Source organism: Camellia sinensis, chromosome 7, assembly GCF_055761805.1.
Source record: "Camellia sinensis isolate YWXY chromosome 7, ASM5576180v1, whole genome shotgun sequence".
NCBI lineage: Eukaryota > Viridiplantae > Streptophyta > Magnoliopsida > Ericales > Theaceae > Camellia > Camellia sinensis.
Window position 1 is genome coordinate 89,392,617 of NC_138967.1, and position 27,149 is coordinate 89,419,765.

Below are 27,149 nucleotides of genomic sequence, written 5' to 3' on the forward strand. Positions count from 1 at the left end.
CAACAATCAATGCAACCCTCCACCGGTAGCCCAAAGCAATTATTTCTAAACAGGAAATAAATGCACAAATAGATAATATATCAACATTTCGATTGGGTGAGCAATAAATGATCTAACTACACCCTTTAGTCCCACACATTCCCAATTTCAACATTTCCAATTCAATTCCTCATTTCCTTAGGGCAACTTACCTTAATTAACGAGCATGTAGGCCCAGAACAACGCTCTTGGGCAAATATCACGGCTGCATCAACTCGCTCAAATATCAAGCTCAGGTATATCCCTCCTACTACTGTTGAGGATAGTGTTGTTGTGAATATGCCTTCGCGTACTGATTCGCTTGAGAAATGGAACTCCTGCCTTGTGGTTTATTTTGTTGACAAGGGGGTGGGTTACAACTATCTGCGTAATAGTGCTTTTGGACTGTGGAAAGCTAAGGGTCTCAAGGAGGTTTTAACTAATGGGTATGGATTTATGTTCTTCATTTTCGACACTCCTGACTGTTGCAGAGAAGTTCTTGAAGGAGGCCCGTGGTATATAGGTGGCTATCTCCTTTTTCTGAAACAATGGAAAAGGATGATGAAACTAACAAAAGATAAATCAACCAAAATCCCTGTCTGGGTGAAATTTTTTAATATTCCTTTGGAATATTGGGATCCTGATGGTTTGAGTAGGATTGCCAGTGCTATTGGTAACCCCCTTTTCATGGACCAGCTTACGGCACGGGGTAGTAGGGTGGCATTTGCTAGAGTCTGTGTGAAAATTGAGGCCACCTCAAAACTGCCAACCTATTTCCAAATTAGGCATGCTGATGATGCTGTTCTAATCCGAGCTGAATATCAGGGACTTCCATCCCGGTGTCAACACTGTCAAATATTTGGACATAGCACTGAAAAGTGCGTGTCTAAACAAGTGGCTCATTTGATATCCCTCCAGAAGACATCTGAGGAAAACATCACTGTTCAGGAAGAAGGCTGGACCACTGTTCAAGCTAAGGGGAAGAGGAAGGTGGGTGAACCTGAGTTGGAAACTATTCCAGAAGTGGAGGCAGACCCAGACCCAGTTTCTGTACCTTTGTCTGCAGTGGTGGAAAATCAAGAAACTCCAACTACTGAACCTGCAACTATAAGGGTGGACTCATCTGATCAATCCCTTGATACTCAGGAGACTTCGGGTGATAAGAGTTTATCCGGGGAAGAGCATAGTTCTGAAAGCAGCGATGTGGATATGTTTCAAAAGAGGATCTTTGAGATTGCAAAAATAGTGGCTCCAATCCCCGCTGAAGTGGTGGACACAGTAATAAAGGAAACTAAGGCTGGAAAGGTGCATGCTAGTTCTGCTACCCCATCCCAGCAGGTGAGTAAATCCTCTGGCAAAGGTAGTAGCAGCCAGAGGAAGAAGAAGAAGTAATTCAGTTTTAGTTGGTTGTGGGTTATGTCACTCTCTCTTTTTGTGTCCCTATGCATGTCAAAATTGCTTCCTGGAATGTTAGAGGATTGAATGATCCTTCTAAACAAAAAGAAGTTAAAAACTTTGTGCTTAAAGAAAATATTCATGTCATGGGGGTTTTGGAAACTAAAATAAAACAGTTAAATGAGAGCAGTATTTGTGTTAAATGTTTTGGTCAATGGTCCATGCTCTCTAATTCACAACCAACTAAAACTGGTAGAGTCTGGGTGTGCTGGAACAATGTTTTTTGTGATGTTCAAATGCTTTCTATGTCTGATCAGCATATTTTGTGTAAAGTTGTTGAATTGGCTTCCAATGAAATATTTTATGCAACTTTTGTCTATGCTGAAAATAAGCACAGTCTGAGAAAGGTTTTTTTTGAATCTATGTATGATATCTCCCATGTTAAATCCAAAGCTCCTTGTGTTTTTCTGGGTGATTTTAATGCTATTAGATACCAGCAGGAAAAAATTGGGGGGACTTCTAACTGGACAAATGAAAATGAGGAATTTAATTCTTATGTGAATGCCTCTGAGTTGGCTGACTTATCTTATGGTGGTTGCCAATTCACATGGGCTAACAAAAGGAGTGAAGGGGCTTATATTGCTACTAAAATTGATAGAGTCCTGGTTAATGAGGCTTGGATGGACAAATTTCCTGAGGCTACTGCTAACTTTCTTCCGTCTGGCATATCTGACCATTCCCCTGCTGTGGTCAATATTAATGCTTCTAAGAGCTCCTTCAAGAAACCCTTCAAATACTTTGATTTCTGGTCTCAACACTCAGATTTTCTGAGTACGGTTTCTAACATTTGGGGGCAGTATATCCGGGGCGTTCCTATGTTTAGAGTCTGTCAAAAACTTAGGCATCTTAAAATTAGCCTTAAGCTTTTGAACAAAAAGGATTTTAGTGATATATCTACTCGTGTTCAGAATGCTAAGGCTAATTTGGATCTGATCCAGTATAAGCTGGATAAAGATCCTGTGAACAATGGGCTGCAAGTTCAGGAGAGAGAGGAGCAATATCAACAGAGGGAAAATTTTGAGTGTTGACATGGGTGATGGTACTAGGTCTACTAACAGTTCTGATATCCACACCTCCTTGTCAATTTCTATACCAAGTTATTTGGCACTCCCTTTGTGGACCAGTATAATGGCTTTGAGAGAATTCAATCTTTGGTGCATAAAAAAGTCTCTCCTTCTCAATATGACTTGATGTCTAAACCTGTTTCTGAGACTGAAATCAAGGAGGTTTTTTGGTCTTTAAAAGCCAATAAAGCCCCCGGTCCTGATGGGTATTCCGCTGGGTTCTTTAAAAGTTCTTGGGATATAGTTGGTAAGGATGTCACATTAGCCATCAAGTCATTCTTTGACATTGGTAAACTTCTTTCTGAGGTCAATAGTACCATCATTGCTCTCATTCCTAAAGTTCCCAATCCTATGCATGTTGGTGACCATAGACCCATTTCTTGTTGTAACACCATCTACAAATGCATTGCTAAGATCTAGCTAATAGACTTAAATTGGCCCTCCCTGATCTGATTGATCCTGTACAATCTGCTTTTGTCCAAGGTAGAAGGATCTCGGATAATATTTTCCTGTCCCAAGAGCTTATGAGAGGTTACCATAGGAAGTCCCTTACTCCTAAGTGTGCCATGAAAGTGGACATTATGAAGGCTTATGATACTGTGAGGTGGGAATTTATTATTGATACTCTTACAGCTATGGCTTTCCCTCCTTGCATGATTAATTGGATAAAGGCTTGTATCACGAGCCCTTCTTTTTCGGTCTGTATTAACGGGAGCCTTCAGGGGTATTTTAAAGGGGCTCGGGGGTTAAGACAAGGGGACCCAATGTCCCCGTATCTTTTTGTGGTGGCTATGGAGGTCCTTGCTAGGATTTTGGCTGAGAAGTCTAGGAATCCCCTGTTCAAATTCCACTGGAGATGTGAGAAAACCAAAATTGTCAATTTATATTTTGCTGATGATCTGATGATTTTTAGCAAAGGGGACCCTGGTACTGTTAATCTTATTATGCAGGGTTTGGAGGAATTTAGAAATCTGTCGGGCCTCACTCCTAATCCTAGTAAGAGTAACATTTTCTACTCGGGTTGTAGTATACAGCTTAGAGAGGAAATCCTTCAGATTGCAAAATTTACTGAGGGGTCCCTCCCGGTTAGATACCTTGGTGTGCCTTTAATCACTACTAAGCTTAAAGTGTCTGATTGCCATATTCTGGTGGAGAGAATTACCATGAGGATCAAAAGCTGGACCAATAAATTGCTCTCTTATGATGGTAGAGCCCAACTCATAAAGTCTATCCTGTTTTCAATGCAGGTGTATTGGTCCTCTCTTTTTATCCTTCCTAAGAAGATAGTTAGCGACATTGAGAGTATTCTTAGATCCTTCTTTTGGTCTGGGGTTGAGATGAGAAAGCATAGTGCTAAGATTGCTTGGAAGTACATCTGCAGAAATAAAAGTGAAGGTGGCCTAGGCTTTAAGGATCTGGAAATCTGGAACAAGGCTGCTATAGCCAAACATGTTTGGTATTTGTTTTCGGGCGGGGATTGCTCTATGTGGTGCCAATGGGTTAAGTCTTACTTGCTCAAAGGTAGGAGTTTCTGGTCCGTTAAGACTCCTAGTGATCCGTCTTGGGTTTGGAGGAAAATTTTGTCTCTCAGGAACTTAATCTATCCTCTCATCAAATTTAAGATTGGTAATGGTGACAATGTGTTTCTTTGGCATGACAACTGGCACCCTCTAGGTTCTCTTTGGCAGAGGTTTGGGCCTAGGATCCTTTATAATACTAACCTTCCTGACAGTTCCAAGGTTAGCTCTATTGTCTCTAATTGTTCTTGGAAGTGGCCTGTTTCTAATTCTTGGGAGATTAAGGAGTGGATCTCCTCCACTCCTTCATCTCTTTTACCTTCTCTGGGCTCTTCAGACACTCCGGTTTGGAGCTTGACTGCTGATGGTACTTTTTCTATCCAGTCTGTTTGGGATTGGTGGAGGGAAAAAGGGCCTAAAGTCCCTTGGTCTAAACTTATCTGGGGCAACCCTTTAATCCCTAGGGTTAGTTTTATTGTTTGGTTGGCCATTAACGAGAGGCTTAATACTGGTGATAAGCTTCAATCTTTTGGTCTTGTCTCTAATCCTTGCTGCCCTTTCTGTCAAGCTCCTGAGGAGAATCACTCCCATCTCTTTTTCAGGTGTATTTTTTCTTCTAGGGTTTGGGGTGGCATGATGGCCAAGTGTAATGCTAACTGGCCTTCTCTGTCTTGGTTGGGCACTGTTGAGTTTGCTACTAAATCTACCAGTGGTAATTCCTTGAAAATGCTGACTCTGAGGTTGTCTTTTCTCTGCATTGTCTACCACATTTGGATGGAGAGAAATAGTAGAATCTTTAGTAAGGTCCACAAACCTGAAGAGGTTGTTACTAACTCTATTATCCAAATGGTTAGGGGTAGGCTCCTTTCTTTGGATAACATTAAATTTTCTGCAGGTGATCACTGGTTTTTGGAGAAATGGAACCTTCCCTACAAAATTATGTAGCTGACCATTGCTACTGCAGATGGTAGGAGAATGAGTGGTGTGAGTTCACCTACAATTAGGGTCGAGTGATGGTGAGCATATACTGTGGGGATTTACTAATTGGGTGTTCTTTTGTAGGTTCTTTCCTTTCTTATCAGGTTATGATGAATCCTATATCATTGAATTGGCTGATGGGAGGGTTGAGTGATGTGAGCAAGCAAAGTATTCTATGCCACTGTGGGTTGAGTGAAGAGAGACAGTATATATGTTTTTCTCTAACATTTATTATATATTATATATGTTTTATGCAGGTTTATGGAGCTTTCAAGTATACTACCTGTCTTGTTCTATCGAGAAATCTGGTGAGGTGTGGGCCAAGTGATGTGAGGTTCTATATGGAGCGTAAGAAAGTTTTTTACTGTGGGCCGAGTGTGGGGAGGTCTTATACAGTGTGTTTGTTATTTCTGCTGCTTTATGACCTTCATTACGGAGGTGGTAATCTCTATCCATGGCTGGGTGTGGTAACTCCTTATTCCGTAGTTACCTGAGGCTGTTAGCAGCATATTTCTCTCTTGCTGTGGAGGAGTGGTGGTTGTTTGCTGTTCAGATTTGGGTGGCAATTGGCAGGGTGTGTATGTACCATGGTGATGGCTGCTTCAAGCGCCTTGCTATGCTACAAGTGGGAGCTAATCAGTGGTCTTTCTTCTTATTTTTATTTGTACACAATTGTAGTTTGCAATTTGCCTACTCCTATGGGTTGTGTAGGAGGTTTCATGTGTATTTTGGTGTCTCGTGTAACAGGTTTTTTGAGCAATTCGGTAGGATGGGCCCCTCTTGGTTCATCACTTCGGTTTGCTTGGGTCACTATTTTTGTATTATGTTTATTTTGTCACAGGTTCCTATCCCTACGGGTTGTGTAGGGAGGTTTTGTGGGTGTGATGGTGCCCATCCCTACGGGTTGTGTAGGGAGTTTTTGCCTTTTGTAGTGGTGCTTGTTGGATGCAGGTTCTGTCCTTTGTACAAGGTCCCTATTCATCATAGGATATGGCCTTTGTACAATTCGATTGGCTAAGTTTTCTTTTGGCTCTCCTAATTTTCGGATGTAGCTCCTAGGTTTGTCTAGTGTTTTTGTTTGTGTTTCTTTGGGCTTCGGTGTTTGTGGGCCGAGGCTCGTGTTGTTTTCTGTTGTTAGGGCCTGGGGTATGCCCCTTGTATTTTTTGTAAATTCTCCTGTTTTATATTATTTCTTATTCACCCAAAAAAAAACTCTAAGGTTTCATTTTTATCCACAATCCAACATCCAACTCATTTTCTTTTATACTAAACTTGCATATAGGTTTATTTCAAACAAAACCCCAACTTTTGTAAAATTACACAAAAGGCTTAACTTTCGCAAATCTACCCAACAACACCCAACATTTCAAAATGCTAAAATTTAAAGACAAAATCCATAAGGATAGCTCAATATTTTCGGATCAAAAGATAGCCCTCGACGATCAACCCAACTTTTAAAAAGACCAAAGGTAAGGAGAACACCCTAGCTAGATCAAACCCTAGAGAGAAGGGAGATTCTAGAGAGAGGAGCTCTCAAAAATGGGTTTTAGAAAAGTAAGAGAGAGAGTGTGGATGTAAAAAGTGATTTAAAATAGCCTAGCCGTCAAGGACAAAAAGCTAGGTACGCTCGAGCGCAAGAAGTCCCGCTCGAGCGCCAAGACACAAGAGTAAAGTACATCCGCTCGAGCACGAAAAACAGTCCGCTCGAGCGTAGATTTCTCCCTCCCAGAACTTACACCAAAAAGTACCACCCACTCGAGCGCTAACAAGTCCGCTCGAGCGCGGCCCGCTCGAGCGTAGAAAACACATCTGCAGAAGTTTTGCAGAGGCACGAAATACTGAAACTATGAAAACCCCGCTCGAGCGCAGAACGACCCGCTCGAGCGGACCGTTCAGAAACTGGGCAACAACAAGGGGAGCTAAAGCTCTACCAACCTGAAACAACTAAGCCCAACACATTCTAAAACTCAAACAAAAGAGTTTAAAGGTTGACAACACGATAGGTACAACTACCAACTCTACGGAACCGCGTCCGGAAAACAACAGAACAGTAAAGGGATAATCGGGATCGCTATAATTGATGTTACCCTTAATGGTTTTGATTGCTATCACCTTGACTAAGCCACTGGACTCTAGATTTCTGGTGAGCCAGACTCTCTTCAACAACCAGAAGATCAACATACTGTTTATAAAAGGTTCTCTCAAGTTGTTGCAAGGAAGTATTACTAGGATCCTTATCCAATTTACACTGAGCAGAGAGGAGCTCAGACCTAGAAGTGTGGACTCTAGTAGTAATGTCACTAAAGTCTTTCTTATTCAAAGCCTTTAGAGCTGGTTTCAAATTTTTCAATTTCTGACACACTCCAAAACATAGGGACACCTTGAATGTACTGGTTCCAAATTGTAGAAACCACAGAGCAGAAATCCTCATGGTCAGCCCAGAAGTCAAAATATTTGAAAGGTTTCTTAAAAGAAGTCACCTTATCAGAGATATGAACCACAACTGGAGAGTGATCAGATATTCCAGAAGACAGAAAGGTAGCAAATGAGGCAGGGAATGCATCAAGCCAAGTCTCATTTACCAGCACTCTGTCAATCTTGGAGGCAATATAATCCCCACTAGTTCTCTTATTAGCCCAAGTGAATTGACAACCTCCATAGGAGAGATCAACCAGCTCAACTTGCAAAATACGGGAATTGAACTCCTCTTTATCCTTAGAGTTTCTTGTTTTTTTTTTGTGGTTGGCTTGCCTTTCTGGTGCCAATTGTTTGTTTGGTCGTTGTCGTTGTAGTTTGGGGTAGGGCCTGGGGTATGCCCCTTGTAATCGTGTAAATTTTCTTGTTTTATTTATTTCTTACTTACCCAAAAAAAAGGAAATCTAATAGCATTAAAGTCCCCTAAAATTACAAGAGGAGTATTGGACTAAGCTTGGGAGATAGTAACCATGTACTCAAAAAATTCTTTCCTAACTTCATGTTTATTCTCAGCATAGACAAAACAGACTCTAAACGTATAATTCGTAGTTAAATCATGCACTTCACAAAAAATATACTGATCAGAGTCATGTAACTTTTGAACTTTACAAAAAGCTGAGTCCCAGCAAACACAAATCCGCCTAGTTTTAGAAGGTTGTGAGTTTGTCAAAAAGGGCCAATTGTTAATACCAGACGAAAAAATCTGTTGTTCATTCAAAGCTTTTATTTTAGTTTCCAAAATGCCCAATATTTTAATGTCTTCATGCAGCAAAAAATTTCTAACTTCTTTATGTCTATGAGGATTATTAAATCCTCTAACATTCCAAGATGCAATTTTTAAAGACATTGGAAATAACAAAAATTCAAAAACCCACAAACCAGATAAAACTGGGATTACCTGCCCTTCTTCCTCTGGCTTTTATTGCCTTTGCCAAAGGAGTTACCTTTTGCACTTGAGCCTGCTTGGGCTTGCTTGCTAGTTTGAAATTTGCCAGGAGTAGATTCCACAAGGTTCTCCACTCTAGCCATCAATTCTGTATCATGAGGGAGAACTAAACTTGTAATTTCTACCAGTTCCTTCTGAAGGGCCACCCGACCATCCATATTATCATCCTTTGACTCACCATCTATTGAGTTTCAGTACCTCTCTATGAGTTTGATCAGAAAATGCCTCTGCGGTCTCCACCTGAACTTGCATAACTGGTTGGCTTTGGTCTTCCTCAGATTGTTGCAAGCCATCCTCCTTAGGCTCCTCATTGTTTACTATCTCAGTAGCAGTATCTGGAACACTCACTTTCCTCTTGCCCTTGGCCATGACAGTTTCCCAACCAGGAGAAATTCTCTTTCTTGGAGGCTAAGGTAGGTTAGTGTTAGTTAAACTTGGCCACTTAAGCTAATGAAACAATTAGTGATCCGAGCAATTCACCCATAAAAAAGTGGTCCGAGCTAATTAGTTCCCACAACAAAATGGAGAAGGAAGGTGAAGCACGGATAAAGTTAGAGAGTAACATTCGGCTTGTTTTGGTTTGCTTTTGGAAGAGAAAGTTAGAGACCAGAAGGAGAAATTGGAAGAATGTAAAAGGGAATTCAAATTCAACCATTTGGACTTTAGAAAAGATTAAATGAGGTGCTTGTATTAAACTAATGCAGTTAACCTACATTTACGTAGAAAGTTCGCTTTCTTGGAGGCTAAGCAAGGTCAGTTTGAGTTAAACTTGGCCACTTAAGCTAATGAAACAATTACTGGCCTCAGCTAATTAGTTCGTAGAAGAAATAGAGAAGGATGGAGAAGGACAGAGAAAGTTGGAAAGAAACATTCTTCTTCTTCAAAGGTAGAAAAGAAAGTTAGAGAAAAGAAAGAAAAATAAGAAAAAAATCGAAGGGAATTCATATTCATCCTTTTGGTCTCGACAATTGAACACTTAAGTGACTAAGAAAACCTTGAGCGAGGTGCTTAAGTTAACCTAATATCGTTAAGCAACAATTACTCAGAAAATTCTCTTTCTTGGTGGCTAAGCAAGGTTGGTTCGAGTTAAACTTGGCCACTTAAGCTAATGAAACAATTAGTGGCCTAATATAATTAGTTCGTTGATGAAAATAGAGAAGGATGTAGAAGGACGAAGAAAGTTGCAGGGAAACATTATTCTTGAGTGCCAGAAGAGAACATTTGAGGAAAAAAAAAAGAAAAAAGAAGAAGAAGAAGAGACATATGAATAAAGTCAAAGGGAAATTAAATTCATCATTTTTTGCTTGAGAATTGAACCCTTAGATGATTTAGAAAACCTTAAATGAGTTGATTAGGTTCAACTAATATTGTTAAGTTACCATTAATCAAAAAATTCTCTTTCTCGGAGACTGAGCAAACTTAGTTTGGGTTAAACTCGGCCACTTAAGCTAATGAAACAATTATTGGCCTAATCTAGTTAGTTCCCAGAACAAAATAGAGACGGACGGAGAAAGTTACAGAGAAACATTATTCTTGAGAGCTAGAAGAGAAAGTTAGAGAAAAGATGAAGACATCGAAAGAAAATCAAAGGGAATACAAATTCATCGTTTTGGACTTGAGAATTGAACACTTAGATGATTTAGAATACCTTAAATGAGATCCTTAAGTTAAACTAATATTGTTAAGCTACAATTACTCAGAAAATTATCTTTTTGGAAGACAAAAAAACCTTAGCCTATGTTAAACTTGGCCACTTAAGCTAATGAAAGAATTAGTGGCCTAAGCTAATTAGTTCCTACAACAAAATGGAGAAGGGAGGTAGGTGAAGCACGAAGAAACTTAGGGAGAAACATTGGGCGATCCTCACTGCTATGGACTTTCCTCCTTGCATGATAAATTGGATTAGAGCTTGTATGACTAGTCCTTCCTTCTCCATTTGCATTAATGGTAGTCTTCATGGGTATTTTAAAGGGGCTAGGGGGCTTAGGCAAGGAGACCCTATGTCCCCTTATCTTTTTGTTTTGGCTATGGAGGTCTTGGCTAGAATTCTTGTTGAAAAATCTAGAAACCCTCTTTTTAAGTTCCATTGGAGATGTGAGAAGACTAAAATTGTTAATTTGTGTTTTGCTGATGACCTTATGATCTTCTGTAGAGGGGATCCGGGGACTGTTAGTCTCATCATGCAAGGTTTGGAGGAATTCAGGAAATTGTCCGGTCTCACTCCTAATCCTAATAAGAGTAATATTTACTTTTCCGGGTGTAGTAGTGAGCTTAAAGCTAATATTTTGCACATTGCCAAATTCACTGAGGGCTCCCTCCCTGTGAAATACTTGGGTGTGCCTTTGATTACCACTAAGCTTAGAGCGTCTGATTGCCAAACTTTGGTTGATAGGATGACTAAAAGGATTAAAAGCTGGACCAATAAATTGCTGTCTTATGCTGGAAGAGCCCAACTCATCCAGTCTATTCTTTTTTCGATGCAAGTTTATTGGTCCTCCATTTTTATTCTCCCTAAGAGGGTTATCCGCGACATAGAAAATCTTCTCAGATCTTTCCTTTGGTCTGGGACGGAGCTGAAAAAACATAGTGCTAAAATTGCTTGGAAGCAAATTTGCAAAAAAAAAAGATGAGGGTGGGCTTGGTTTTAAGGATATGGAGGTTTGGAATAAAGCGGCTATAGCCAAACATGTTTGGTATTTGTTTTCGGGTGGGGAATGTTCTATGTGGTGTCAATGGGTTAAGTCATACTTACTTAAGGGTAAGAGTTTTTGGGGTATTAAGGTGCCCAGTGATCCCTCCTGGGTTTGGAGGAAACTATTGTCACTTAGGGATTTAATTTTCCCCCTAATCAAATTCAAACTTGGTAATGGTGGAAATGTGTTCCTCTGGTATGATAACTGGCACGCCTTTGGTTCGCTTCTGCTTCGGTATGGTCTTAGGATTTTGTATGATACCAACCTTCCTGATAGTTCTAAGGTTAGTTCTATTATCTCAAATGATTCTTGGAATTGGCCTTTTCCTAACTCTTGGGAGATACAGGAATGGATTGCTGCCACTCCTCCTTCTCTTAAACCTTCCCTTGATTCCCCTGATATTCCTGTGTGGAGCTTGACTGCTGATGGCTCTTTTTCTATCCACTCTGCTTGGGATTGTTGGAGGGACAAGGGCCCAAAGGTTACTTGGTCTAATCATATTTGGGGTCCTCCTGTTATCCCTAGGGTTAGTTTCATTGTGTGGCTGGCTATTCATGAGAGACTTAACACCGGGGATAGGCTCCAAATCTTTGGTCTCCTTACTAGCCCTAGCTGCCCTTTATGTTGTGCTCCTGAGGAGAACCACTCCCATTTGCTCTTTGGGTGTCTCTATTCCTCTAGGATTTGGGCTGTTATCCAAGCTAAATGTAATTCCCATTGGCCTTCTCTGCCCTGGTTGGAACTTGTTGAGTTTGCTACTAAATCCATCAATGGTAAATCTCTGAAATCTGTGATTTTGAAACTCTCTTTTCTCTGCACTATCTACCACATTTGGATGGAGAGAAATAGTAGAATCTTTAGTAAGGTTTTCAAACCTGAAGAGGTTGTCACTAACTCTATCATCCAAATGGTCAGGGGTAGACTCCTTTCTATGGAAAATGTGAAAGCTTATGCAGGTGACAACTGGTATTTGGAACAATGGAACCTGCCCTCTAAAATCCTGTTGCAGTCCCAAACTGCTGCAGTTGAAAGGAATTTGAGTGGTGTGAGTTATCCTACATTGAGGGTTGAGTGATGGTGAGCAGATATGGAGTGTTTTGTCTAACAAAGGGTGTTGTTTTGCAGATGGTTTTTATTCTCAGATTCTATCAGCTATTATGGACCCCAAATGTTTACAATATCTGGAGCCTATGAAGGGAGGGTTGAGGGATGTGAGCCAGTACAGATACTACTGTAAATGTGGGTTGAGTGGGGGAGAGGAAGTACATATATTTTCTAACATGTGCCATATATTATATATATATATATATATATATATATTTTGCAGGTTTATGGAATTCTCAAGTACATTGTTCAGCTGGCTGGAATGAGTGAGCACGAGATTTGTGGGCCGAGTGATGGGAGATATTACATTGAGTGGAGAGCTCTCCTTTCTTGTGGGTCGAGTGAGGGGAGGTCCTATACTGAGTGCTTGTTGTTTCTTCTTCTTTATGACTCAATATATTGTTAAGGCAACTCCTTTCTATTATCTATTGAACAGGTTAAGCAGCAACTTGTAAGGTGGGATTGCTCCTGGCAGTTTCTTTCGGATTGTAGTTGGGCTTGTTATTGGGCTGTGGCTGCAAGTAGCCTGCTGTTGGTGACTGCTTTTGGGCGTTGGCAACAATCTGTGCCTGGTATTGCTTGGTGGTGTGACGGTGACAGCAACCAGCGTCCCTATTTGACGTTGTACGCTGTGTGGATATGCCCTTTGGTGATGGCTGCAAGCTGCGCCTTGCCTAGGCATCTCAGTGGGTTCAAAAGCTGTTTTCATTTCTGTCTGTACATATACCCGTATAATGTGTTTGTAATTTTGTATACCATAATTTTGTACCCTCTGTGGGCTGTTTTGTCTTTAGTTCTAGCCTTGTTTGAGACTAAGTACTGGGCTGGTATTTTGTTGGTCTTCATGTTGGTCCTTGTATTACCCCAGTTCGGTGAAACTGCTGGGCTGGTGTTGTATTTGTGCAAGACCCCTGTCTGTTGTGGGGACATGGTTTTTGAACAATTATTATGTTCTGCTTAGTTGTATTGGCTGCGTGTGTTCCCGGTCTAGTGGGTTGGTAGATTTTTGTTTCTTTTTCTGTTTGGGTGTCATTGTTGTAGTTTGTGTTAGGGCCTGGGGGATGCCCCTTGTATTTGTGTAAATTTTCCTATTTATTTATTTCTTATTCACCCAAAAAAAAGAAACATTGGGCTTGCTTGGATTGCTTTTGGAAGAGAAAGTTAGAGAACGGAAGGGGAAATTGGAAGAATGTACAAGGGAATTCAAATTCAACCATTTGGACTTTAGAATTGAACACTTACATCGTTTAGAAAAGCATAAATGTGGTGCTTACGTCATGCTAATACCGCTATTCCATATTTACTTAGAAAATTTGCTTTTTTGGAGGACGAGCAAGGTCAGCTTGAGTTAAGCTTGGCCTGAATTAGGTGCTTATATTAAACTAATACCGTTAACCTACATTTGCTTAGAAAGTTCGCTTTCTTGAAAGCTAAGCAAGGTCAGTTTGAGTTAAACTTGGCCACTTAAGCTAATGAAATCGGGAAGGATGGAGAAGGACAGAGAAAGTTGGATAGAAACATTCTTCTTCAGAGGTAGAAGAGAAAGTTGGAGAAAAGAAAGAGAAATAAGAAAAAAATCAAAGGGAACTCATATTCTTTTTTGGGTAAGTAAGTCATAAAATAAAGACAATGAAATTTACAAGGGGCATACCCCAGGCATACCCAACAACAAATAAATAAACGAATACATAACCAACATAACCTACCACTGCACCCCCAAAGATTGGGGGAGAAACACAAGAATAACAGAAAAAACAAAGTAACCCAACTTTGCCCATATATCCTTTTGTCCCCAAGTAACCTCTACCATCAGAGATAATAGACGGAAACTTGGGATGGATATATGGGCAAAGATACAAACAAACACCAAAAAAAAAAAAACTCAAAAACCACAACAAACATACTCACAAAGCAACAACCCTCAAGACAAATCAAAAATGATAACCAACCCCATTCGCCCCCAGTCTCTACCGTAGATCAACACATGGAATCCAGTAAGCATCCCACTCCTCACAGCCGTGACATCCTAGCCACTCAACAAAAGCCATGACAGAGGAAAAAATCTACCCCGTGAGAAATCCCGACAGAATCACATGAAGCTAGCACGATCAGTAACCATAAGCAACAGTCTTGTGAGTCGAAGTGACAACAGTAGCCCCACAGCAACAAACCGATACATAGCCAAAAAATAACCCGAGATCAATCATCACATCCCCCAGTCCCTTCCTTAGTAGATCACAAGCCTCAAACCCCACGGCAGTGTGCCCTTCACTCCATGTCAGGCGTGGCAATACGACCAATTAGGATGGGTCACATGAAGACAAGAAGCAACCGGAACCGGTAGCTATCCTCCCGCTCATCTCCCAGTCTCTAACTCGGCTAGTCATCGAACCACTATTCCCCATAGCAGTGACCCCTCAATCACTCTTGGCGGAGATGGCTCAAAACTAACCTCATATCGAGTCACATGAGGATCACACGATCAATCATCAAGATAAAATCGACTATATATAATCCGCTGCAAAGTGACTAAAAAGAAAATAAAAAACCAGCTGCCCAAAATTTTCCTCATGAAAGCACCCCACTTGATAGTATAAAAACTTGAGCCACAAAAATATTAAGCCCACACGTGGTCATCAAAGACCCATAATCAAAAAAGCCCACTAAGAAAATGGCATAAAAATAGTGAGCCCAAGAATAAGCCCACTGTCTTCACCAATAAACCAACCCACGGATAGTCCACACTGACAAATAAACCATGGGCCCAAAGAAGTACCCACGTGGAAAAGAAACCCGCGGACCCAAAAAATTGTTACAACAATCAGGCCCTCCCACTAAAACAAAGCACCGAATATATATATAATATATATATTAAACGCACTAATAGCAAAGCATCACAACCACCTGTAATACAACTCATCAGCATCAACATGCCATACATCAGAACCACACAGCATGATCCCCCACATACACCCATTTCACGCATTACAGCTGCCCAAACAAGTCCTTAAAAAACGTGGGCCCCATGATCCCAAGATATTTCACCTTAGCATTTGAAATTGCACAGCCAATAACAGCCGCCAAAACCACTTATAAAAACTGTGGGTCAATACCATCCAATACACGGACAGACCAGCTGGAATGGCCCGTCTTTTTACGTAACAACAGAAAAGAAAGCCCCTGCAGACCTACACTGCCCATGCGGATGACATCAGAGCTACTCAAGCTATACAGGTGCGTGAACACACGCATTCCCGATAACAAGAACCACACAAACCACTCGCCGAGGACGTGCATCACACTCTAAGCAACAGTAACCACACCTGTAGAAACAATGATGCCTGCAGCACAGGGCCGGCGGTAATCACCATTTTTAGCGAATCACCTTTCCAGCGGAAGCAACAACGCATGATTCTTCAACAGTTCCAAACCACCAACTTTTCAAACTAACTTGTAAACTAATTTCTCCAAACTACCGCTAAGCCATCCTCTCAAAAACACCATGGAAGCCATAAAAGCTTACCCATGACATATGCTATAACCAGTTGGTCAGACCAGCACACAAGCCAGTAAAACTTAGCGGTGAGCTTCATCATTCACAACATGGCTATTGCGACACCGGAATGGCAACCAAAACGTACCAATCCTCTTCACCTCAACAGCGAAGGTAGACCGGAACAAACCAGCACCATAGCAGCAACCCATACACTCGAAATCCATCGGACAAACGTACATCGCGCCCAGCTCACAACCTCCTCACCGGCGACAGTGACTGAAACATCAGACCGTCCCTAGATTACAGTCGGAGTTGGGGAATCAAAACAAACAATAACATGGAGAGACTTCCAGCAGTCCGTTGGCATTTCCAGGTTCCACCTTTCAGCTACCAGATTACACAAGCACAGAAAACCGCCATCACAAAGAACCCACCAACAATGACCAAACTCCGTCTCAGGCGCTGGCCCACGGACAGTTTGCCCAATGGGGGCTGACAGATGAGGCCAACCATAACTTAATATAAAACATGGGGACTGAAGTTAGCTGGAACAAGAATACCTCCAGAAACAAGTGGAGAACTCCAATCAGAAAAATCATGAACAACAGACCATCAACACCCCAAACCGGGGCTAAATAGATCAAAAACAAACTCACTCACCCGCAGAATCTGGGTAGAGGAGCTAAACATGCTGGTCGAAACAGCACCAGTCCTTCACCACCATGATACACCACCGGGGGGAGCTTTCTCTCTCTAGAATCTAGAGAGAGAGAGAAGCTCTGCTTTCTTCCCCTTTGAGATTTTTCTTTAGGGAACTCATATTCATCCTGTTCGACTTGACAATTGAACACTTAAGTGACTAAGAAAACCATAAACGTGGTGCTTAAGTTAAACTAATATTGTTAAGCAACAATTACTCATAACATTCTCTTTCTTGGTGGCTAAGAAGAAAGGTTAATTTGAGTTAAACTTGGCCACTTAAGCTAATGACACAATTAGTGGCCTAAACAAATTAGTTCGTTAAAGAAAATAGAGAAGGATGTAGAGGGACGGAGAAAGTTACGGAGAAACCTTATTCTTGAGTGTTAGATGTGAAAGTTTGAGGAAAAAGAAGAAGAAGAAGAAGAAGAAGAAATAGGATGAAAATCAAAGGGAATTCAATTTCATCGTTTTGGACTTGAGAATTCAACACTTTAGATGATTTAGGAAACCTTAAATGAGGTGATTAAGTTCAAATAATATCGTTAAGCTACAATTTATCAGAAATTTTTTTTTCTTGAAGGCTAAGTAAGCTTAGTTTGAGTTAAACTTGCCCACATAAGCGAATGAAACAATTAGTGGCCTAATCCACATAGTTCCCAGGCCAAAATAGAGAAGGATGGAGAAAGTTATAGAGAAACATTATTCGTTAGAGCAAGAATAGAAAGTTAGAGAAAAGAAAAAGAAATAGGAAGAAAATGAAAAGAAATTCAAATATGTCTTTTTGGACTTGAGAATTCAACACTTAGATGATTTAGAGAACCTTAAATGAAGTGATTAAGTTAAACTAAAATATTAAGCTACAATTAGTCCGAAAATTCTCTTTCTTGGAGGCTAAGGTCGGTTAGTGTTAGTTAAACTTGGCCACTTAAGCTAATGAAACAATTAGTGTTCCGAGCTAATTAGTTCCCACAACAAAATGGAGAAGGAAGGTGAAGCACGGATAAAGTTAGAGAGTAACATTCGGCTTGTTTTGGTTTGCTTTTGGAAGAGAAAGTTAGAGAACAGAAGGAGAAATTGGAAGAATGTAAAAGGGAATTCAAATTCAACCATTTGGACTTTAGAAAAGATTAAATGAGGTGCTTGTATTAAACTGACCTTGTACAGGCCCCCTGTTTATCATGAACATGGCGCCTGAACAGGTTGGTGCGGTCTGTTTGTTTGTTTAATCTGTTCGAATGGGTTCTTGTGAGGTTTATCTCTGGCCCGTCTAGTGGCTGTTTGTTGTAGCTTGGTTGCTGCTCCTTTTGGTGTTTTCTGTTGTAGTAGTGGTAGGGCCTGGGGTATGCCCCTTGTAATCGTGTAATTTTTTTCTGTTCTATTTATTTCTTATTCACCAAAAAAAAAAAAAAACCGTTAACCTACATTTACCTAGAAAGTTCGCTTTCTTGGAGGCTAAGCAAGGTCAGTTTGAGTTAAACTTGGCCACTTAAGCTAATGAAACAATTACTGGCCTCAGCTAATTAGTTCATAGAAGAAATAGAGAAGGATGGAGAAGGACGGAGAAAGTTGGATAGAAACATTCTTCTTCTTCAAAGGTAGAAAACAAAGTTAAAGAAAAGAAGAAAGAAAAATAAGAAAAAAATCGAAGGGAATTCATATTCATCCTTTTGGTCTCGACAATTGAACACTTGAGTGAACGTTTGCAGGGAAACATTATTCTTGAGTGCCAGTAGAGAACGTTTGAGGAAAAAAAGAAAAAAAAAAGAAGAAGAAGAGAAATATGAATAAAGTCAAAGGGAAATTAAATTCATTGTTTTTTGCTTGAGAATTGAACCCTTAAATGATTTAAAAAACCTTAAATGAGGTGATTAGGTTCAACTAATATCGTTAAGTAACCATTAATCAAAAAATTCTCTTTCTCGGAGACTGAGCAAACTTAGTTTGGGTTAAACTCGGCTACTTAAGCTAGTGAAATAATTAGTGGCCTAATCTAGTTAGTTCCCAGAACAAAATATAGAAGGACGGAGAAAGTTACAGAGAAACATTATTCTTGAAAGCTAGAAGAGAAAGTTAGAGATAAGATGAAGACATCGAAAGAAAATCAAAGGGAATACAAATTCATCGTTTTAGACTTGAGAATTGAACACTTAGATGATTTAAAATACCTTAAATGAGATCCTTAAGTTAGACTAATATCGTTAAGCTACAATTACTTAGAAAATTATCTTTCTTGAAGACAAAAAAAGCTTAGCCTATGTTAAACTTGGCCACTTAAGCTAATGAAAGAATTAGTGGCCTAAGCTAATTAGTTCCTACAACAAAATGGAGAAGGGAGGTAGGTGAAGCACGAAGAAACTTAGGGAGAAACATTGGGCTTGTTTGGATTGCTTTTGGAAGAGAAAGTTAGAGAACGGAAGGGGAAATTGGAAGAATGTACAAGGGAATTCAAATTCAACCATTTGGACTTTAGAATTGATCACTTACATCGTTTAGAAAAGCATAAATGTGGTGCTTACGTCATGCTAATACCGCTATTCCATATTTACTTAGAAAATTTGCTTTTTTGGAGGATGAGCAAGGTCAGCTTGAGTTAAGCTTGGCTTAAATTAGGTGCTTTTATTAAACTAATACCGTTAACCTACATTTGCTTAGAAAGTTCGCTTTCTTGAAAGCTAAGCAAGGTCAGTTTGAGTTAAACTTGGCCACTTAAGCTAATGAAATCGGGAAGGATGGAGAAGGACGGAGAAAGTTGGATAGAAACATTCTTCTTCAGAGATAGTTGAGAAAGTTGGAGAAAAGAAAGAGAAATAAGAAAAAAAATCAAAGGGAACTCATATTCATCCTGTTCGACTTGACAAATTTTTTTTTTGGGTGAATAAGAAATATATAAAAGACAAAAAAATTTACACAATTACAAGGGGCATACCCCAGGCCCTAACAATAACAAGACCACAAGAAACGAAGCTACAAACAAAACAAGAGTCAAAGAGTGGTAATAAGCCAACTGATTGTACAAAAGCCATATCCGGTAATAGATAGGGATCTTGTACAATAGATAAAATCAGTAGCCAGCCTAGACCAATACAAAGCAAACGTGCAGAGCCTTCTTGGATTCTTCCTACACAACCCGTAGGAGTTGGTTCATAAACCTGTAGCATACAAAATAGAAATCTTCCATGAGCCTCACGGGAGATCCCTACCATGGTCATAACAATTTCCTTATAGGAATGACAAAAACATAACATCATTAACCGCACAAAAACCCACCTACACAGCCCGTAGTGGTAGGCAAAAATATATAAAAGAACTATGTACACACAATAAAGAAGACAGCTATTTTCCTCTTTCATGTAACACAGCAAGGCGCTTAGAGCTGCCATCACCTTGTTACAAATACACTCTTCACTTGGCCAACTGAGCCTGCACAAGAACCAACCAACATCCCTCTAAACCATACCATATACCTGTTCAACATATAATAGAAAGGAATTTCCATAATAATATAATGAATCATAGAGAAGGAGAAACAACAAGCACTCAATATAGGACCTCCCCTCACTCGACCCACAAGAAAGGAGAACTCTCCACTCAATGCAAGGTCTCTCGTCACTCGGCCCACATATCTCGTGATCTCTCATTCCAGCCAGCTGAAGAAGGTACTTGAGAATTCCATTAACCTGCACAAAATATATATAATATATAGTAAATGTTAGGCTAAAATATATGTACTTCCTCCCCCCACTCAACCCACAGTTACAGTAGCAGATATACTGGCTCACATCACTCAACTCTCCCTTCATTGTCTCCAGATTTTGTAAAAGTTTGGGATCCATAATAAGTTGATAGAATCGGAAAACATGCCATCTGCAAAACAACACCCTCGTTAGAAAACCCTCAATATCTCCTCACCATCACTCAACCCTCAATGTAGGTGAACTCACACCACTCAAACTCCTTTCAACTATAGCAGCTTGGGACTGCAACAAGATTTTAGGAGGCAAGTTCCATTGCACCAAATACCAATTGTCACCTGCAGAAGTTTTCACATTTTCCATAGAAAGGAGTCTACCCCTAACCATTTGGATGATAGAGTTAGTAACAACCTCTTCAGGTTTGAAAACCTTACTAAAGATTCTACTATTTCTCTCCATCCAAATGTGGTAGATAGTGCAGAGAAAAGAAAGTTTCAAAATCACAGTTTTCAAAGAATTGCCATTGATGGATTTAGTAGCAAACTCAACAATTTCCAACCAGGGCAAAGAAGTCCAATTGGAATTACACTTAGCTTGGATAATAGCCCAAATCCTAGAGGAGTATATACACCCAAAAAACAGATGGGAGTGGTTCTCCTCAGGAGCAAGACACAAAGGGCAGCTAGGGCTAGTAAGAAGACCAAAGGTTTGGAGCCTATCCCCAGTGTTTAACCTCTCATGGATAGCCAGCCACACAATGAAACTAACCCTAGGGATAACAGGAGGACTCCAAATGAGTTTAGACCAAGTACCTTTGGACCCTTGTCCCTCCAACATTCCCAAGTAGAGTGAATAGAAAAAGAACCATCAGCTGTCAAACTCCACACAGGTATATCAGGGGAATTAAGGGAAGGTTTAAGAGAAGAAGGAGTGGCAGCAATCCATTCCTGTATCTCCCAAGAGTTAGGAAAAGGCCAATTCCAAGAATCATTCGAAACAATGGAGCTAACCTTAGTACTGTCAGGAAGATTGGTATCATACAAGATCCTAGGGCCATACCGAAGCCAAAACGAACCAAGGGGGTGCCAGTTATCATGCCAAAGGAACACATTTTCACCATTACCAATTTTGAATTTGATAATAGGGAAAATTAAGTCCCTAAGCGACAAAAGTTTCCTCCATACCCAGGAAGGATCGCTGGGCAACTTAACACCCCAAAAAATCTTACCCTTAAGTAAGTAGGACTTGACCCATTGACACCACATAGAACACTCCCCACCCGAAAACAAATACCAAACATGCTTGGCTATAGCCGCTTTATTCCAAACCTCCATATCCTTAAAACCAAGCCCACCCTCATTTTTATTTTTGCAAATATTCTTCCAGGCAATTTTAGCACTATGCTTTTTTAGCTCCGTCCCAGACCAAAGGAAAGATCTGAGAAGGTTTTCAATGTCACGGATAACCCTCTTAGGGAGAATAAAAATGGAAGACCAATAAACTTGCATCGAGAAAAGAATAGACTGGATGAGTTGGGCTCTTCCAGCATATGATAGCAATTTATTAGTCCAGCTTTTAATCCTTTTAGTCATCCTATCAACCAGGGTTTGGCAATCAGAAGCTTTAAGCTTAGTGGTGATCAAAGGCACACCCAAGTATTTCACAGGGAGGGAGCCCTCAGTGAAATTGGCAATATGCAAAATATTAGCTTTAAGCTCACTGCTACACCCGGAAAAAAAAAAAATTTGCTCTTTTAGGATTAGGAGTAAGACCCGACAAGTTCCTAAATTCCTCCAAACCTTGCATGATGAGATTAACAGTCCCCGGATCCCCTCTGCAGAAGATCATAAGGTCATTAGCAAAACACAAATTAACAATTTTTGTCTTCTCACATCTCCAATGGAACTTAAAAAGAGGGTTCCTAGATTTTTCAGCAAGAATTCTAGCCAAAATCTCCATAGCCAACACAAAAAGATAAGGGGACATAGGGTCTCCTTGCCTAAGCCCCCTAGCCCCTTTAAAGTACCCATGAAGACTCCCATTAATGCAAATGGAGAAAGAAGGACTAGTCATACAAGCTTTTATCCATTTTATCATACAGGGGGGAAAGCCCATAGCAATGAAGATATCAATAATGAAATCCCATCTCACAGTATCGTAGGCTTTCATAATGTCCACTTTCATAGCACACTTCGGAGTTTTGGAACTCCGGTGGTAACCTCTCATAATCTCCTGGGACAGAAAAATGTTGTCCGAGATTCGTCTACCCTGGACAAAAGCAGACTGCACAGGGTCAATCAGATCAGGAAGCACCAACTTGACTCTGTTAGCTATAATCTTGGCAATGCATTGTAGATGGTATTGCAGCAAGAAATAGGTCTATAGTCACCAACATTCGTAGGATTAGGAATTTTAGGAATAAGAGCAATGATGGTGCTATTTATCTCCGAGAGGAGTTTACCAGAATCAAAAAATGACTTAATGGCAAGAGTAACCTCCTTCCCAACAATATCCCAAGAGCTTTTGAAGAAACCAGCTGAATACCCATCAGGGCCAGGAGCTTTATTGGGCTTGAGAGACCAAAAAACCTCCTTGATTTCAGCATCCGAAATAGGTTTAGCCAAAAGAGCCGACTGAGAATTGGAAACTTTTTTATTCACCAGCGATTGGATGCGTTCAAGACTGTTATACTGCCCCAAGATAGGGGTACCAAACAACTTGGTATAAAACTAGACAAAGGTATCATGAATATCAGTACTCTTGGTGGATCTAGTACCATCCTCCATAACCACACTCATGATTTTACCTCTATTGATATTGTTCTTCACAGACCTAAAAAAGAAACTGTTGTTCCTATCCCCTAGACCAAGCCATTGGACTCTGGATTTTTGAAGAGCAAGGCACTCTTCCAGCTTACTAAGCTCAATGTATCTTTTTAACTCCTCTCTCTCCTCAACTTGTAGCCCACAGTTCAATGGGTCCTTATCAAGCTTAATTTGAGCAAGATCTAAACTAGCCTTAGATATACGGACACGAGTGGAAATATCACTAAAATCTTTTTAATTTAAAAGCTTAAGACTGACTTTAAGTTAAATCCTGAACATAGGGACACCACGGAGCCCAAGTACTAGAAACAGTGCTAAGAAAATCTGGGTGTTGAGACCAGAAATCAAAGTACTTGAAAGGTTTCTTAAAGGAGCTACTATAGCGATCCCGGTTTTTCCTTCCTTTGTATACTGTATTCTGGACTTGGTTCCGTGGACTTGTTTTTGTATCATTATCACTTCTAGCCTTTCCTCTTTGTATTTGAATCTTGGGTTGTGATGGGCAGGTTTGAAACAGGTTGGTTGCACTTTGAAACCAAAAGGTGATGTCCAGATTTTGGCCTTCACGCTCGAGCGGAAGTTTTAACGCTCGAGCGGGCTCTTCGTTGTTGCTTATCCGCTCGAGCTGGAGTTTTGACGCTCGAGCGTGTTTTTCCATCTCCCAGTACTTTACTCTGCAGTCCCGCCGCTCGAGCGGAGAGTTTGGCGCTCGAGCGGGTACCATCGCCTGCAAAACTTCTGGAAGTGTGCAATCGACGCTCGAGCAGCTCTTTTCACGCTCAAGCGTGAGTCTGTGTCTGACGCTCGAGTGGGGATTTTCACGCTCAAGCGGGGAGTCGACTACATAAATCCGAGACCCGACTTTCTGGATCATTTTTCATCTCCCTTTTGATTCTAAAACCCTAGAACCGTCTTCTCCCTCTCCCTACACACCTTCTCTCTTAGGTTTGATCTACTTAGAGTGTATTTCTACCCTAAGTTCTTTGTTAAAAACATAGAGTGAGTCGAGGGCTTCCATTTAATCTGAACGTTTGGTGGTTTGGAGCACATTGGAATTTGGGTCTTCATCTCCGTCTTCTCCATTCGGGTTATTTTCTTCGAGGTAGGGATTTCCTACTCCATCTTATAAGTTTTGTTCTAAGTTTTGGTATTTTGATATGTTGGGGGTACTTTGATAATTTTGGGAAAAACCCTAGTTGTATTAATAAATTAATTTGTATAATTAATTTAAGGAAATTGGGGAATTTGGTTTAATTCATGAAATTGAGGAATTCACTGATTAAATGGTGTAGTTGGATAACTTAAATCACTCGCCTATTTAAATGTTGATATATTTATTTCCAGTCTAGAAATAACTATTTTGGGCTATCGGTGGAGGATAGTCGTATTTGTTGTAGACATTGCATGTGGATTAGGGAAAATTGAAACTAATCAATTTGTTTAAGTCATAAATTTAGACTATTGAATTAATACAGAAAATACATGTATTGATTGAGCATTGCATATGCATATTGTTTGGGAGGAGATAGGGGATGTACTCCACGGTTTAGGGGAAGATAGGGGATGGACCTCTAAACCGGATTTTTTGTTTGGGAGGAGATAGGGGATGGCATCCATTAGCATCACTATTATATTGAAGTGTTTTTACATGTTATTGATACAGTACTAAAATGTGTATCAAATGAGAAGTACGAAGTGTTTTGATATGAGCCTGAGTCTCATCTGTGTTGTTGATATTGGAAGTAATGTGAATGTGATACTTTTTTTTTTTGGGTGAATAATGAATGTGATACAGTATCAAGTGATACTATTGTATCACTTGATACTATTGTAAGTTTGGCCAGGTTTTGAGCCATATTGATAATAATGGGAATTGAAACATGTCATAGACAATAGCGTCATGAGACAGTATCAAGTTATAATTGATTATCTTGGTTAACCATCTATTGAATGCTATAACTTTATCCAATGCTTATATTTGGTTTAGTATTTTTCTACTGGGCTGTGGCTCACCCTCTATGGGAACATCATTTTCAGGTTCAGGTGATAAGCTACCTCCAAGGACTTAGCTTGGAAGGAATTGGAGTTGAAGACTCTGTTTAGTTTAGTTGTTATTTATTTATTTGATATTACATGTAAACATTCAAGCCTAGGGCTTTATTTGTATTTGAGTTAGAACTCATATTCTGTGTCCAAGTGTTGGCTTGGAAAGATGTTAGCCCGTGGGGCATTTAATTTAATGTTACATGTAACGCTTTTATTTAGTAATACTCTGATGAATGAATTGTTTTCTTTAAATATTACATGTCAATGATATATATATAATGGGTTAATTTTGAGGGCGTTACAACTTGGTATCAGAGCGTACCGGGTTTGAATACTTTGGGTACGTGGGAAGTGATTAGTATCACAATGGATTCGTCTCGTTTGATAGAGACTTAGTGTAATGTTATATGCTTACGTGATAACATGTTTATGTGACTATGTGGGTATGGAATGTAGTTCCTAGGATGTTGATTGGACCCTTGAGTTTCTAGTAGTCTTGTTGGAAAGGCACTTGATCAATGCTGCTTCCAACCGGAACTATAGTAACGCTTCGGAACTATCATCATCCGGGAATGAAGTTCGTAGGTGCTTATGTGATTATGTGCTTATGTGGAATGAATTATTGTTGTCCAATGTATTAGGACGCGAGTGTTTAGCTTCGGCACATTTATTAATGTGCTAACATCTTTGTTTCCTTTATTAGGATGTCAGGACGAGGATGAGGACGCGGTAGGCGTGGTAGGCCGGGTAGGCAGGAGGTGCCTGTGCCAGAGGAGATTCCGATAGTACAGGAGGGAGTTGGCCAGGCCAATGTGGCCGAGCCAGTAGGCCAGCAGGCTATGGGCGCTTTAGCTCGAGAAATAGCAGGGGCATTCAGGGAGTCAGTAGGCATTCTCAGAGCTGAGAATCAAGCTCGGGTTGTTGTTGCGGATGCAGGACCTTCCTTTCTGAAGAGGGAGTTTTTTCGGTCTAACCCGGATGAATTTGTGGGTGATCCTAAAGAGCCGCTTAAGGCAGATGAATGGCTCGAACAGACAACGAAGACGTTTGAGATGCTTGGCATCGAAGACGAGGGGTTGAAAGTGACCTTGGCATCTTTCCAGTTGAAGGGGGATGCGGGTCAGTGGTGGAAGTTCACTAAGGGTCGTATATGTAACAACCCTCACCTTACTCTTGCCATATTTGTGTACATTCTTGCATGGTCTTGCTTGTTATGATAATTTGAAGGTTTTACCTTGCCTTGGTTCGCTATAGTTGGTTGCATGATTTTGTTCCTTGCTTAGTGTGTGTGCGTAGCCGAGATCATCTTGAGCTTAGTCCGCCTTTGACCCTTTGTACTTAGAACTATCTTGAGGTCTTGTTTAACCCCATCTTCACCTCGGGCATTCTTTGCCGAGATGTTTCGTACTTGAACCTTGTCCGCAGGCAGGTATGGCCTAGGCCGAGATGTGGCGCACCCCGGCCAAGGTGTGGCACAGCTTAGTCAAGTGTCGTCCTCCCTAGCCGATGTTTTTCTATCCCGTTTCTGGATCCTTGTTTTGAGCCGATGTCATCTCTTTGCCGATGTGTCTTACCCGAGCTTGCTGCATACGATTTGTCAGAGACTTGTCTTGTCTATCAATCACCTTTTTGGAGCTGAACCAACCCGATAATGCCACGTGTCCGAGCTGTTTGTTAAGGCAGCCGACAGACCTTGAAACAAATCATTTCTTGTCTCAAATCTTTGTTTTAGAGAGAGAAGCTCTAGAAAGGAGGAAGAAGAGTTCTTGAGTGAGAGTTGTCTTCCAAGCTCGATCTTTGTGGCTTGAGCCGTTAGATCCGAATTTTTGAGGTTAGAATCTTGATCCCCTTTGATTGTTCTTGCTGAATATCTAGCTGCATTGCATGATCGGATTTGTTTTGCATGTCATGCATCGTTTTGAAGTTGGTTTTAGAAAGAGAAAATGGTTTTCCATGTGTTCTTGAACAAAGTCTCATTTTGATCGAAGAGTTTGGAACGAAAACCATGTCTTTGTGTTTGTTCTTGCATGACCTTCTTGAATGGGTACTTAAGCCCATATGTTTTGAACTCTTGGCATGAAAACTCAGATTTTTGTAACAAGTTGTGAGCTTGCATCCATCTTTCAAATGATCATGTT

General features: G+C 40.4%; 2 protein-coding genes across 2 annotated transcripts; both read left to right on the forward strand.

Annotated features, from left to right (window-relative positions):
• Positions 1-318: 318 nt before the first annotated feature.
• On the forward strand, positions 319-2,501 carry LOC145795936 (uncharacterized). The gene is made up of 2 exons (XM_082880885.1): positions 319-1,356; positions 1,731-2,501. Exons 1-2 carry the CDS (start codon positions 319-321, stop codon positions 2,499-2,501), a joined length of 1,809 nt encoding a protein of 602 aa, XP_082737011.1.
• A 162-nt stretch (positions 2,502-2,663) lies between these two features.
• On the forward strand, positions 2,664-6,050 carry LOC145795937 (uncharacterized). The gene is made up of 7 exons (XM_082880886.1): positions 2,664-2,922; positions 3,021-4,995; positions 5,117-5,177; positions 5,290-5,417; positions 5,519-5,610; positions 5,711-5,796; positions 5,874-6,050. The coding sequence occupies exons 1-7, from the start codon at positions 2,664-2,666 to the stop codon at positions 6,048-6,050; spliced, it is 2,778 nt and encodes a 925-aa protein (XP_082737012.1).
• Positions 6,051-27,149: the final 21,099 nt, after the last annotated feature.

Excerpts from the sequence above, each read along its gene's own strand:
- LOC145795936 (XM_082880885.1), top strand. The coding sequence starts at position 319 with ATGCCTTCGCGTACTGATTCGCTTGAGAAATGGAACTCCTGCCTTGTG. Across the intron at positions 1,357-1,730 it reads CTGCTACCCCATCCCAGCAG|CATATTTTGTGTAAAGTTGT; the intron begins GTGAGTAAATCC and ends ATGTCTGATCAG.
- LOC145795937 (XM_082880886.1), top strand. The coding sequence starts at position 2,664 with ATGTCTAAACCTGTTTCTGAGACTGAAATCAAGGAGGTTTTTTGGTCT. Across the intron at positions 5,418-5,518 it reads TGTGGGCCGAGTGTGGGGAG|TTACCTGAGGCTGTTAGCAG; the intron begins GTCTTATACAGT and ends CTTATTCCGTAG. Across the intron at positions 5,797-5,873 it reads CAGGTTTTTTGAGCAATTCG|GTTCCTATCCCTACGGGTTG; the intron begins GTAGGATGGGCC and ends ATTTTGTCACAG.